The following is a 13,238-nucleotide window of genomic DNA, read 5'->3' as shown; positions in this document are numbered from 1 at the left end:
TTTCCCCGGACTCCTCTCTCATTTGTAAGGCACATTATGCTGGATGCTTGTTTGGGATACACTACCCTGTATTCATGACATCATGCCATAATGAATATGTGTATTGAATGTCTTTCCCTCCCCCCCTAGTGTGGCATTTGCAGTAAACCAATGGGAGATCTGCTGTACAACATGTTCCTCCACCGCGGGACGGTCCACTGCGAGAGCTGCTACTCCAATGTGCTGTGAGGAGATCTGCCCCAAACATCTCCACAACACACACGTGACTGTCTCATCGAAACATCTCCACAACACACACGTGACCGTCTCATCGAAACATCTCCACAACACACACACGTGACTCTCTCATCAAAACAACATCTCCACAACACACACGTGACTGTCTCATCGAAACATCTCCACAACACACACACGTGACTCTCTCATCAAAACAACATCTCCACCACACACACGTGACTCTCTCATCAAAACAACATCTCCACAACACACACACGTGACTGTCTCATCGAAACATCTCCACAACACACGTGACTGTCTCATCGAAACATCTCCACAACACACACACGTGACTCTCTCATCAAAACAACATCTCCACCACACACACGTGACTCTCATTGAAACATCTCCACAACACACACACGTGACTCTCTCATCAAAACAACATCTCCTCAACACACACATGACTGTCTCATCGAAACATCTACACAACACACACACGTGACTGTCTCATCGAAACATCTCCACAACACACACACGTGACTCTCTCATCAAAACAACATCTCCACCACACACACGTGACTGTCTCATCCAAACATCTCCACAACACACACACGTGACTGTCTCATCCAAACATCTCCACACACACACATGACTGTCTCATCCAAACATCTCCACAACACACGTGACTGTCTCATCGAAACATCTCCACAACACACGTGACTGTCTCATCGAAACATCTCCACAACACACACACGTGACTCTCTCATCAAAACAACATCTCCACCACACACACGTGACTCTCATTGAAACATCTCCACAACACACACACGTGACTCTCTCATCAAAACAACATCTCCTCAACACACACATGACTGTCTCATCGAAACATCTCCACAACACACACACGTGACTGTCTCATCGAAACATCTCCACAACACACACACGTGACTGTCTCATCCAAACATCTCCACAACACACACACGTGACTGTCTCATCCAAACATCTCCACAACACACACACGTGACTGTCTCATCCAAACATCTCCACACACACACATGACTGTCTCATCCAAACATCTCCACAACACACACACGAGACTGTCTCATCCAAACATCTCCTCAACACACACGTGTTTACTGACCCACACAAGCTCCTCCCCCTCACTGATACGAGAGACACAAGCATATCCTGTAACACTGTGGAGAAGCTTCTGAACATGTTCATTACAAGGTATTCTAGTGCTAGGATAGTAGGAACGCTATTTTGGATATTTTTTATTCTGTCTTTAAATGTTTAGCCATCAAGACAGTAAGAATGCATGTGTCGTCGTCCTGTTTAATCACCAGAAACCATTTTGAAGAAATGATCTTATTGACGTAATGATTCATTATGAAAATATGTATCCTACATCGCTAATCAGAATTACTGTAAAGCAACACTCTCATGAATAAAGTTGTATTCTCATTTTATTTGTTTTGTTACAAGATTGTGCAGTAGAAAATATAAATATATAAATATTGCATAAAAAAATACTGAGGTATGCAAACACTGAAGATATAAACAACAGGTCTCAGGAGTTTCATAGGAAAACCGCATCAATAATTCAACAACTGCAGGTCAAATATCAGTCAAAAATCAAAAGGAAAAAGTACATTTTGCTTATTGACACCTATTCAGGACTTTAATATACAACCTCCCCCTCCTCCACCCCAAATGTACATTACAGGAATGTGTAAAAAAATGCTACAAAAAAATAAAAAATAAATCAGAAATGCTGCATTTTTCAAAAACGAACATCACCATTAAAAAAAATAATCCAGATACATAAAGGACACATTTTAATATTTTATAATATATAGACGAGTTATAATATATAACTCATGAAAAAGTCAACCCCCTCTCCACACACACATAGAAGTCCTAAAAACAATCTTTTCCTTTTGATTTTTGAAGTGAAATGTGTAGGTTAATAAATGTGTTTTTAGGGATGCACCGATATGAACATTTAGTCCAACACCGATAATTCTTTATATCTGAGAGCCGATAACCGATATATACAAGCCGATACATCTAAATCCAAATATTTATATAATGTTTGAGAGCCTTATTACAAAAACAAAAGTCTCATCATTAAAAGCCATGTCCAAAATACACAATTATGATGTTCACCACCATGGTGAACTGAAGTGAAGAAAATAATCCATTATTTATCGGCTTTAATATGTCGGCCAAATTTTCTTATCGAGCCGATAACCATAACATTAAAAATAAACATATATCGGGCGATACCGATATGGTGACAGATATATCATGCATCCCTAAAAATGTGACCTGATGCGTTTCATGAGATTCTCTTAAAAACTATCATGCAAATAAATGTTGATCATAACTGAGATCCTTCTGTGAGCAAGCCTGAGCGACTGAGGCCCTCTGAGCAACATATGCGTTCATAGTGAATATAAATGCAGAATACTGATGAGAAATGTCGGCATAGAATGAGATTACTGATTGTGAGTGTGTCCGTTTAGTTAGAAATATCACAATATGTGCACAAACTTCAAGAGAGGCTCATCCGCCATGGGTGCCGAGTCACAACTGCTGCCAGACACACTCCCCTGTCCTGAGTTTGCCCCGAGGCGTGACCTCAGGGTCGTCTGGCTCTCCTCACGGCGATGCTCTGGATGTGCTGCCACAGCAGCGACGGCTCGGACTCGTTGTGTCGGATGAGCGACTCCAGACCCTCGGCCTGGTCCAGACTCTGCCAGTAGTCCTGCGGCCACATCTGGAGCCAGCTGAGGACACACACACACACACACACACACACAATCAGCTGCCAATGCTGAAACAGCAACATCAAACAGGAGTCACAACATGTGTTTTTAGGCTGTGTTCACACTTGTAGTAGTTCAGTTCTCTTGGTTCTTTTGATCAGGACCAAAAAAAGATTTTTTTTTTGTTTTTTAGCATCCACTGTCATTTTTAACACAGAACTTAAAGACAAAAAAAAAAACAATTTTTTTTTTTTTTAACAAGGCCGAAACGATGCTGCTCGTTGTATGCGTGTTCATATGATGGTGTTTTGACCAGCTGAGATCTCAAGAAGAGTGTTATAAAATGTGTAAAGGAGTAAAACATTTGCACACAAATGAAGATTTGCTGCGACGAGACTCGTTCCTGACGCCTGAACCGAACTCTGATGGGCAACATCACGCCTAGTGGTGTGTGATATTGACAAAAAAAAAAGATATCTCAATACTGTCTGGGATTTTATCAAAAACCATAATTTGAGGATAATTTGCTGAGTGTTACTGTGTTTGTACCTCTGTCAGGGACGGAGACTCCTAAAGTTCCTGATCTCCTTCATATTCTGTGAGGTGGGCACAGCAGTGACAGATTACAGAGATTTTTTACCTTTATAAAGCCATTTTTTAACCTAATTAAATGTATGCATCATCTTTTGTCTCAAATTCTTACATTTAATCGATAAATTCTATTAGAATAAGACGACACTATAGTGCTGTTACCAATCAAATCAAATCAGCTTTAACAAAATGCATGTTTGCACTGCAGGGAAGCACAGAAGCTGCATCTGAAGTTCAGAAGCTTTAACACAGACTGTTTAATGAAGAGCAACATCAATGTGTTTAACCTGCACTTACACAAGCAGGAATAATGTTCTCATGTTTTAAACATAAAATGCTGAATATTGAAAAGATCCTTTAAATGTGAAGTGTACACTGCCAGTAGGTGCAGCAAGTCACTGTTCATGAGCGAGTCACTGATGCGTTCATTCGGTAATGAAACACCGCTGTGTGTTTCTCAGAGACGCAGAACAGTCCTGTGCTTTTGTTTGGAACCATTTTCATTGGTGAAATGGAGCAAAAACCAGCAATATTTTTCTAAAATATATTAATATATAATATTACTTAATATTAACTTGTTTATTGAACTTGTGAATCAAAATCACATGCTGATATTTGGAGAAAAAAAAACGGCACTCAGTGTGATTTTGATTAACTATATTAAATGACATAAAAGACATTATCGCAGACAATATATATCGCACACCCCTAGTAGCGCCAATGATGAGAAAAACAGGTATGTTTGAGCATTCTGTCCTTTTTAGCGTCGCATCTTGTGACATCACGTACTGTTTTTGGTTCGTTTAGGTGTCTTTGGTCCGTGTTGGATTCATATTTCATTCGAACCACACCAGAGTTAGTCTGGTGCGCACCAGGGTTCAGATGGCAGTGTTCACACTTCTTCAAAAGAACAGAGCAATCGCACCAGAGTTTGTTTTAATCCAACCAAACATGCACACACACACCCTTAAAGGCCCCCTGAAATAAAAATTTAAGTTTTTTAGATTTTAGTATGAATATGTCAGCCTTAAGGTTATGAATAAGATGGTGTGTTCCAAAACAATGACAAAATTTGCATTTAGGAGATATAAGCATTCAAAACTTCTCTCACTTTTGCTAAAATGGATGAGGGATTTTTATGACTTCAGCTTCTCATCAGATCTTCTGTCCAATCAAATGCTCTCTAGAATCTGAAGCTCCGCCCCCTCTGCTATAAACACCACCTGGCCGAAGCGATCGTTGACACATCACAGAGAAATATGTGACCCTGGACCACAAAACCAGTCACATGGGTCATTTTTTTTAAAATTGAGATTTATGCATCATCTGAAATCTGAATAAATAAGCTTTCCATTGATGTATGGTTTGTTAGGATAGGACAATACTTGTCCGAGATACAACTATTGAAAATCTGGAATCTGAGAGTGCAAAAAAAAAATCGAAACATTGAGAAAATCGCTATAAAGTTGCCATTTATGTTGGCGATTGTGCTGCATTCACTCACAAAAATAAATGTGTTATATATTTACGGTTGAAAATGTACAAAATATCTTCATGGAACATGATCTTTACTAAATATCGTAATGATTTTTGGCATAAAAGAAAAATCGATAATTTTGACCCATACAATGTATTGTTGGCTACTGCCACAAATATACCCGTGCGACTTGTGACTGGTTTTGTGATCCAGGGTCACATGTAGGGATGCGCGGTATACCGATACTGCAAAAATACCGGTATACATTATATTGTAAACAGTACAATATCATAATTTTGCTCAATTCGGTATTTGATGCACTGCAGTTTCAAAGTTCACCACTAGGCAGTGCGCTACCCAAACAGACGCGGGTCACTTGAAACAGGTGTTCTGATGGAACACCATACCCATCAGAATGGGATACCTTCGGTTAATGCGCATGCGCAGCAGTGAAATTTGTGGAATTGCGCATGCGTTAAATTTAAACCATCATTTCAGCATACCTAAGATTACAAGCGGTAAGTGTTGGTGTATTATATCGCATATTATATACACATTACCTAATTGCATGCCTTGTACAATCACAAGAAATGTTGACAGACGTTTTCAATATATTATTTTTAGCAAGTGGAGTTGTAAAGTCACGTAATGTCGTGTTAAAATGTTAAATCTGGTGTTAACTCGAGGTTCTAGCGTTTGGCGCCATCTGACCGAGATTAAACACATCGACTAATGTTTTGCTTTTAAATGATTAATGCTTATTTTTCTGCTAACTGTAGTTTAACCATGGAAAATAAGTGGGAGGAAATTTTCAATTACCCTTTAAAGGGTTCATACCCTGCAGAGCTAAATAAAGTTCAGAAGCAAAGCCTAAGGAAATACTCCTCGAAATTCAGGATTCACGGTCAGTATTTACCATCAAAATATGTCTATAATACTGACAGAAATAGTGTTCATATTTTGTATTATTTATTATTGGTTATGTCAATATTCCTTAAAGATGGAGAACTACTCTTTGGCAGTCACAGAAGAGTCATAAAGACAAAGGAGGAGGCTATGAATTTATTTAAAGAATTTCATGCCTCACCTATTGGAGTATATATATATATATATATAAAAAGTGTATTTTTATTAAACCAGGGGCTATCAAAACAGCATACCCTTCACAAACACTGGTATGCTGTTTTGACAAAGTAGGCTAAATTGACAGACCCTAAAAAGTGACAACGGAGAAACAAGATGGATCGAACTGATCAAACTAATTCTACACACCCGCAATTAATAAAAGAAGGCAGTAGGAGTGAAATATGGCATTACTTTGCCTACAGAGGTAATGAAAAGGTGAAGCTACAGACGTGAATGCACCACTATGCAAACGCTGTTTGAAATCATGTGTCGCAACGGGAGGCAACACTTCAAATCTGGCTAAGCATTTGTCTCTAGCTCATCCTGACTTATTCAAGGAGTTCAGAGATCGACAGGTGAGTTATGAATATGAATATTACTAATATTAATGTTAGAATAACACTTTACAATTAAGCTACATTTGTAAACATTCATTAGGTAACCTGACCTAACAGTATTATAACATTTATTAATCTAGATGAATCAGTAATTATTATTTAAATATACTAATACTAGTTTAGCATGTTAACATTACTTTATGGAATGCATTAAACTGATCTACATTGATACGCTTTTGTTTTTTTGCACCATGTGATAAAGAGTAAAGACTGACAAGATATGAAGATATTAAACTATTTTAATAGTATCTTTTCAAAATTTAACCTACTGTATGTTCCCTGGCTGTAGGTTTTTTTTTTATGTGTGTGTGAACATTTTGATACTTTTGGTTTGTACATTTGGTGCAGCAGAGTTTCAAGCAGTGGTTTTTTTAATAAAACTGTTTCAATTCTTTTAACTTTTGAGGCTGGTTATTGGTCACCTGTGATATCGATTTAGTATCGATACTGAGGTATTAGATTCTGGTATCGTACCGAAGCCAAAATTGTGGTATCGAGCCATCCCTAGTCACATGTGTGTTGGAGTGTGTGTTCGGTTGCTCAAACGCTCGAGTTTTATTCAGTTTTCTAACTGTACGTTAGTTAAGAATGAAATGACTAGAATTTATTCACACCTCTACTATTCCATCGTATCATCAGCGCTCGGATCCGCCTCCATGGTGCTGTCGTTACTGAGGGAAACTAAGCGCTATTGGCTATTTGAAAAGGGGGAGGAGCCATTCAATACGTCCCGCCTTAGCTTCCTGTTTCAGCGGAAATTACGTCAACGCATCACACAGAGCTGCGCGGTCCAAGACACTTCAGTGAGCGTTTAAGAGTGAAATGCACAGATTTATGTGTTCACCTGTCGTTCGGGTCGATGCTCTCCAGCGGTCCGTGTCCAGGGCTGGGCAGCGGGCAGCCCATGTGTGAGCTGTTGGCCATCTTCGGCTGAGGCGGCGGGTTCAGCTTCGGGTTCTTCCGGTGCGCCTTCACCGCCGCCAGACGCTCGTTCTCCCGGTCACACACGAAGCACTCGAAGCCGTTCAGGTAGTTGGGTTTGCTCATGTCATTGACGCCCCACTCTCGGCTCTCCAGCCCCTCCAGCAGACGCAGGTTAGTGATGCGACTGGGCGTTTTGTACTCCAGGTAACGCGAGTACGCCTCGTCGTCTTGATCCAGAGCCTGTATGAACTCCGCCAGCTCTCGAGGAGAGGGGAAATCATCCACGAGGATAGCGGAGCGGTTGTTGGGCAGCCAGTCGGACACCGAGGACGAGCCCCGGTACACGGGCACACAGCCCTGGTGCATGGGCCGCCACAGCTTCTCCGTCATGTAGTCCGGGCACAGGCCGTTCTCCAGCGCCAGGTGGAACTTATAGCGGCTCACGAAGCGCATGAAGCGCGCGTCCTCACCGGTGGCAGTGCTCGTGTCCTCCAGGTGCTCAGGCAGGGGTCTGGTGTTAAGGCACTTCCCATACGAGTCAATCTGAGGAGGAGACACAAGTTACTAGAGCTCCACAATATATCGAAATATCACAAATGTATATATCGCAATATGCATATCACAACGGCTTGCGAGACAAAGAGAAAATCACTCACTGCTCTTGGCTGAATAACTTCTGTAGCTTTAATAAGAATCAGTATATTTAATTCATACAGTGAAAACTAAGCAGTGTTTTATTTTTACATTTGATTATTCAGTTTCTGTTGTTAATAACCCTAATGTAGGATAACCTGAACCCCTAAACCCCACTGATGTTAAAATAACACTTCTTACGCTACAGTAAAACACTGCTGTTCACTGTCAGAAGTTTAGGGATGTTTTCTTGTCACAAAAACAATGTGAAACACACATGTAGGTTTAAAGATATTTTAAAGATAATTTAAGTTTATTTTACACACTTTAATCATTATTGTATCGCATATCGAATATCGCATTATTTAATGAGTTGTTGCATATCGCATTTTTCTTCAATATTGTGCAGCCCTACAAGTTACGATGAGTTTTAAAGACACATCCTTTCAAACTAGGGCTGCACGATATATCAGCCACCATATCGGTATCGGCCGATATCTGTTCGTTTTTAATGTTAATGATCTTCTGACGACACACAATTTAAAGAACACAGACACAGCCGGATCATTTCCATAATGACCAACGCAATTTACCAGTTAGCACCTGGTTTAAGAAGACATGTTTTTTTGGAGGTAAATAATGGTGCAAACACCAGTAAATTGACGAGCGCAAACCTTAGTAAATCATCTTGCATGATTCATTTAAATTCTCTCCTCCCATAAATAATGTGTCTACACATGCATATGCAAATATGAAACTCTACACATGCATATGCAATAAGGTCAGCTACAAAACTAACCCTGTCCAAGCCTTTTCAACACTAATTTTACACTTTGTGTCCTTAGTAAATCCAGACAGTAGTTTTCAGAAGACAGTAGTTTTGCACTGGAGCAAGATGTTAGTAAATCTGGCCCTAAATATTTATCGGTATCATAATAGTCACCCTCCTTGGTGTGAACTGGTTTTCACCTTTGACTGGATGGACAAAGTCTGAAGCCTAAAAAGTCTAAAAATCGGAAACCAGCAAATTGGGGCTAAGGTGTTCTTGAGGTCTCTTTCCATTTAAATATTTTTACTAATGTATGAAAAAATTTAAACTCTTAAAGTCCCCCTGTGGTGAAAATCCAGCTTTTAATGTTGTTTATGTGTCTATGTGGTGTTTTTAATATGCTTTAAGACAAACCATGTGTAAATTCATAAGTCGACACCATTGCTGAGTGTTTCCTCCTTAAAACTTCAGTGAACCAAAGACAGTCTCAAAAACACCCTTTGAAATCGCTGGTGTTTCTGACGTCACAAACTACCTTGTAACCAATCAGATCAACGTGTGATCGTCAACCAGTGGATCTCTGAGCTGAGTGAGTGAGTGGAGGCGGGGCTCAGTTGCATATTCATAGACTAAATGAGGCAAGGGTGTCAAGATATTTTAAGGCATGAATAATTTTTTTTCCAAAGAAAAAACGTTAAATATGTAATTTTGGTGGAGTTTAAGGGATAAATGATTGACTACAGGGAGTACTCACCTCTATGTGCTTCATGAGCTCCTGAACGTAGCGGTCCCGGTCTGAAGGCACATCACAGTGGGACTGCATGTAGAGCACAGGGGCGAGACCGGCCCGGCGCCAGCGGTTCTTCTCCAGCAGGGGGACAGCCGTCGGCGCCAGAAGATAATCCAGCGAGGGCAACCACTGCAGCGTCAGCGGATAGTCCGACTCCCGCCTGAACGTGGCCGTGTAGTTAAACAGCCTGATCCCGACACTGTGAGACAGAAGGTAGTTGTTCATGGGAGACTCCTCGTGGAAAAGCGCCCAGGTTTGATGGGGCATTCGTGGCAGCGGAGCCTCGTACGCACGGAAGTCTGTGCCGTAGAAAATAACGGATGCCGTGCGACGATACAACTGAACTTTCCGGTTGCTCGTGACGAGGCAGGACGAGCGGGAACAGTCCACGCGCTCCGTGTCTCCTGGGAAGTGTGGGAAGAGATTGGCGCTCCACCACAGGAGGATGGGCAGCTCTTTGTTGGGCCGAGGGTCAGTGTTTCCAGGGCCGCGGTAGGAGCTGACTGAGGCGAACTCCATGTCAGTGAGGGCACTCTGGGGCTGGAAAACACCCCCGTCCCCTGCGTCCCCCGGCCCCTGAGCCCCGCAGAACAGCGGGAACGCCGCGATAATCCACAGGCGGAGCGCCATAGCCAACCTGAGGAGGGAAAGGACACGCGAGTCACACTTCCAGCACCCTTAAACTTCATCTACACTGGACTGTGAATCTTATTAAAGTCAGCATGAAACAGAAGTTGCACTATTATGCTGTATATCAGAGTGAAACGCTTCTCAAACAAGAGCAAATGTGGGCGGAGCTTCATTTTGTCTGTGGGGAACTGATTGGATGGTTGTGGTTTGCTATTGGTGGATCTCATGTGAGTGACAGGTTGCCCCGCCCTCGTCATCAGAGAAGAGATGCTGAATTAAAAAAACAGATATTACTTACAAAAAAATATTTTGGTGTTAATATAATGGATTACTTATTCCATTTCTACGGAGCCCCGCACACGACATGCAAGAAAACATATGGCCATAAATGAACAATTCATTCCCACGACTTGCTTATACGGCAGCACGATTTACTAATCAGTTCCCTCGTTTTACTAAATTGTGGCAACAAAATTATTATATCGTGCGCACGAGTGACTTAAAACGAGGGAACTAATTGTGAAGAGGGTTAGTTCACCCTAGGGTGCGTTTACATGACAACGAGTTAAAGCGGAGAAGTTTTTCCTTTGAGTTTTCCGCGACACCATTGTCAGAACGATCCCCACTCACACGGATCCGCGAAAACGACTAAACCCCCTGTATTCTGCTGCCAGGACAGTAGATGGCGATGAAACACTATAGACTGAACACGTAATACACATGTGGATGACATCATTAGCGTTTTTGTTGTTTACACAGACCGTTTTCAAAAACTTCCACTTTGAAACCGGTTTTAAAAGTTTGCGTTGTCAGCCACACAAAACTCTGTAGTCATGTAAACGAACAGCCAAAACGGATAAGAAGTTTTACATTTTTAGTTGAAAACTGTGTTATGTAAACAGCCCCTAAAATGAAAATCAAGTCATCATTTACCAACTCTCAACAATACTCAAAAAGTAAATCACTCGCATATGCGACCAAATTTCATGCTAGGCGACTAAACAATGTCTTTAATTAGACATTGGCTAGTAAATTGTACGATTTCAGTCGCATGTGATTGAGTTTGAGGCAAAAATAAATAAATTTGCTTGACAGAGCACCCTCTGTCACTTTCTCTCTCTCACACACACACACACACACACACTCAACGTGAGAGAACAAGAGAGGCTTTTACACATGCCATGTCAGGAGAACTGACGCTGTCCCGATTGGGCCAGTGCTGCATCATCATTAAAGTGTATCATTTGTGTGTGTTTTTAAGCCTGACCATTTTAAACATTCAAGTGAAAAAAGACACGGAAAAAACTCGCACATCCGAAGACAATTTCACAGAAAATTAGGTAAAAATATCCGTCTTGGCGACTCTGGCGAGTATCCTAGTAAACAGTCAGTTATGTTTTAAGTGAACGTGAACAGTCGAGAAAGTAAACGCACGTGTATCAGTATATTGGATCTGTGCATTCGCTCAAAGTGACAGATGCCTAATATTCCTCAGTTTGTCAAAAGACAAAAGACTTGGAAAAAAAACTAAATTACTCAATGCTCTTGACTGAATAACTTCTGTAACTTTAATAAGGATTAGCCTAATCTATATTTAATTCATACAGTGAAGACTATGCAGTGTTATTTTAAATTTGTTTATTCAATATCTGTACCTAATCTACCTGTAGATTATCTGTAACTACTGTTAGATCTACCTGAAAAGCACTGTTTATTTAATTTGTATCTGTTCTATTGTGTTTATTTGTGCTATTGCTTGTAGTTTCATTATTTTTCTTATTTTATTACAGACTGTTTACTTGTGTTTAATAGTGTTTTTTTTTTTTTTTAATTCTCCTTTTGTGGCCCTAAAAAGAAAGACAGGCATACAGCATTAGAACAACACCAGGGTGAGTAAACAATGACTTGATTTTCATTTTAGGGTGAACTGCCCCTTTAACAAGTCGCTCCCTCATTTCTGTAGTATTAGATTAACCTGAAGAACTTAAAACACTGTTTATTTCATTTGCATCTCTGTTCTGTTGTATTTATTGGTCTTATTTATTGTAATTTGTTCATTTAAACCATATTAGCCTAGTAGTTTTTGCCTTGGTATATCGAAATAAAGAATTGAGAAATAACACTGGTATCTAACATTTTAGTGTCGTAACAACCTTATTTATCAGGAGACATGGTTAGATGGGTCAAGAAACAACGAAAACTATTTTTTTTTTTTTTTTTTTTTTTTTTTTTTTTAGCAGGTCCAGTGAAAACTTTGGGCAAGTAAAAATCTGAATCACTGACCCATCCGGGTGAGTAAACCCTTAGCGTTGAGCACTGTTAACTATTCAGAGTGTCTGAAGAACATATGAAGTGACTTAATAAACATGCATTGATCGAACAGAAGAAGATGTGCAAACACAGTCATCTGTCCTACAGCATTTTGGGCATTGTGCTCTTAAAACCTACTAGGTGCCGCATTTAGTCAACATCTTTGAGTATCACAGTACCAAAATTCAGTAATCAGCCTACATAATAATAATTTTGGGCATCATATGCAACTATTATTTCTAAAAATGCCTTTGGGTTACAAGCACGGCCAAAGAAGAATCTACAAACACATTTCCCACAAACACAGACGCTCGTTTTCCATGCTTTCTTACTTTAGCTCAGGACCGACGCATGTTGTGTTGTTGCTTTCCCACTGTTTCTCCTCCTGTAGGATCAGGATCAGGAATGATGCTGTGGCGTGTGAGTGCTCTTCCTGCTTTGAGGAATGACAGAGGGAAAAGCTGAGCATTACTGCCACCTACAGTTCTGGATGAGATGGAGACACAGAGGAACTGCATGAAACTCTGCATCTGACTTTTAATATTTTCTCACTTTAACTTGTGTAATCAAACAATTAAATAAAATTATACATTAAATTGAA

At 40.3% G+C, this 13,238-nt stretch overlaps 2 protein-coding genes and 1 long non-coding RNA gene across 4 annotated transcripts in view; 2 read left to right on the top strand and 1 right to left on the bottom strand.

Moving 5' to 3' along the window:
• Window positions 1–1,966, top strand: part of znf185 (zinc finger protein 185 with LIM domain) — a 20,391-nt gene extending 18,425 nt beyond the window's left edge. Inside the window, exon 25 of one of the 2 annotated variants that reach the window (XM_084134009.1) lies at window positions 130–1,966. In XM_084134009.1, the coding sequence (XP_083990135.1) occupies window positions 130–228 (99 nt within the window). In that variant the 3' untranslated portion in view covers window positions 229–1,966. The remainder of the gene's footprint in view (window positions 1–129) is intronic. The other variant, XM_084134008.1, reaches the window with a different exon arrangement.
• pofut4 (protein O-fucosyltransferase 4) lies at window positions 1,668–13,208 on the bottom strand. Its single transcript, XM_084134010.1, has 4 exons — window positions 12,970–13,208; window positions 9,662–10,334; window positions 7,426–8,048; window positions 1,668–3,011 (listed from the first exon to the last, which is right to left on the bottom strand). The coding sequence occupies exons 1-4, from the start codon at window positions 13,104–13,106 to the stop codon at window positions 2,864–2,866; spliced, it is 1,581 nt and encodes a 526-aa protein (XP_083990136.1). The 5' UTR covers window positions 13,107–13,208; the 3' UTR covers window positions 1,668–2,863.
• Window positions 12,181–13,238, top strand: LOC311095482. Its single transcript, XR_014608839.1, has 3 exons — window positions 12,181–12,216; window positions 12,565–12,618; window positions 13,029–13,238. It is a non-coding gene; the product is annotated as an uncharacterized lncRNA (long non-coding RNA).

Source organism: Abramis brama, assembly GCF_963993115.1.
Source record: "Abramis brama genome assembly, chromosome: 13".
NCBI lineage: Eukaryota > Metazoa > Chordata > Actinopteri > Cypriniformes > Leuciscidae > Abramis > Abramis brama.
The sequence above is the reverse complement of the archived record's forward strand: the minus strand, read 5'-3'. Positions and strand labels throughout refer to the sequence as shown.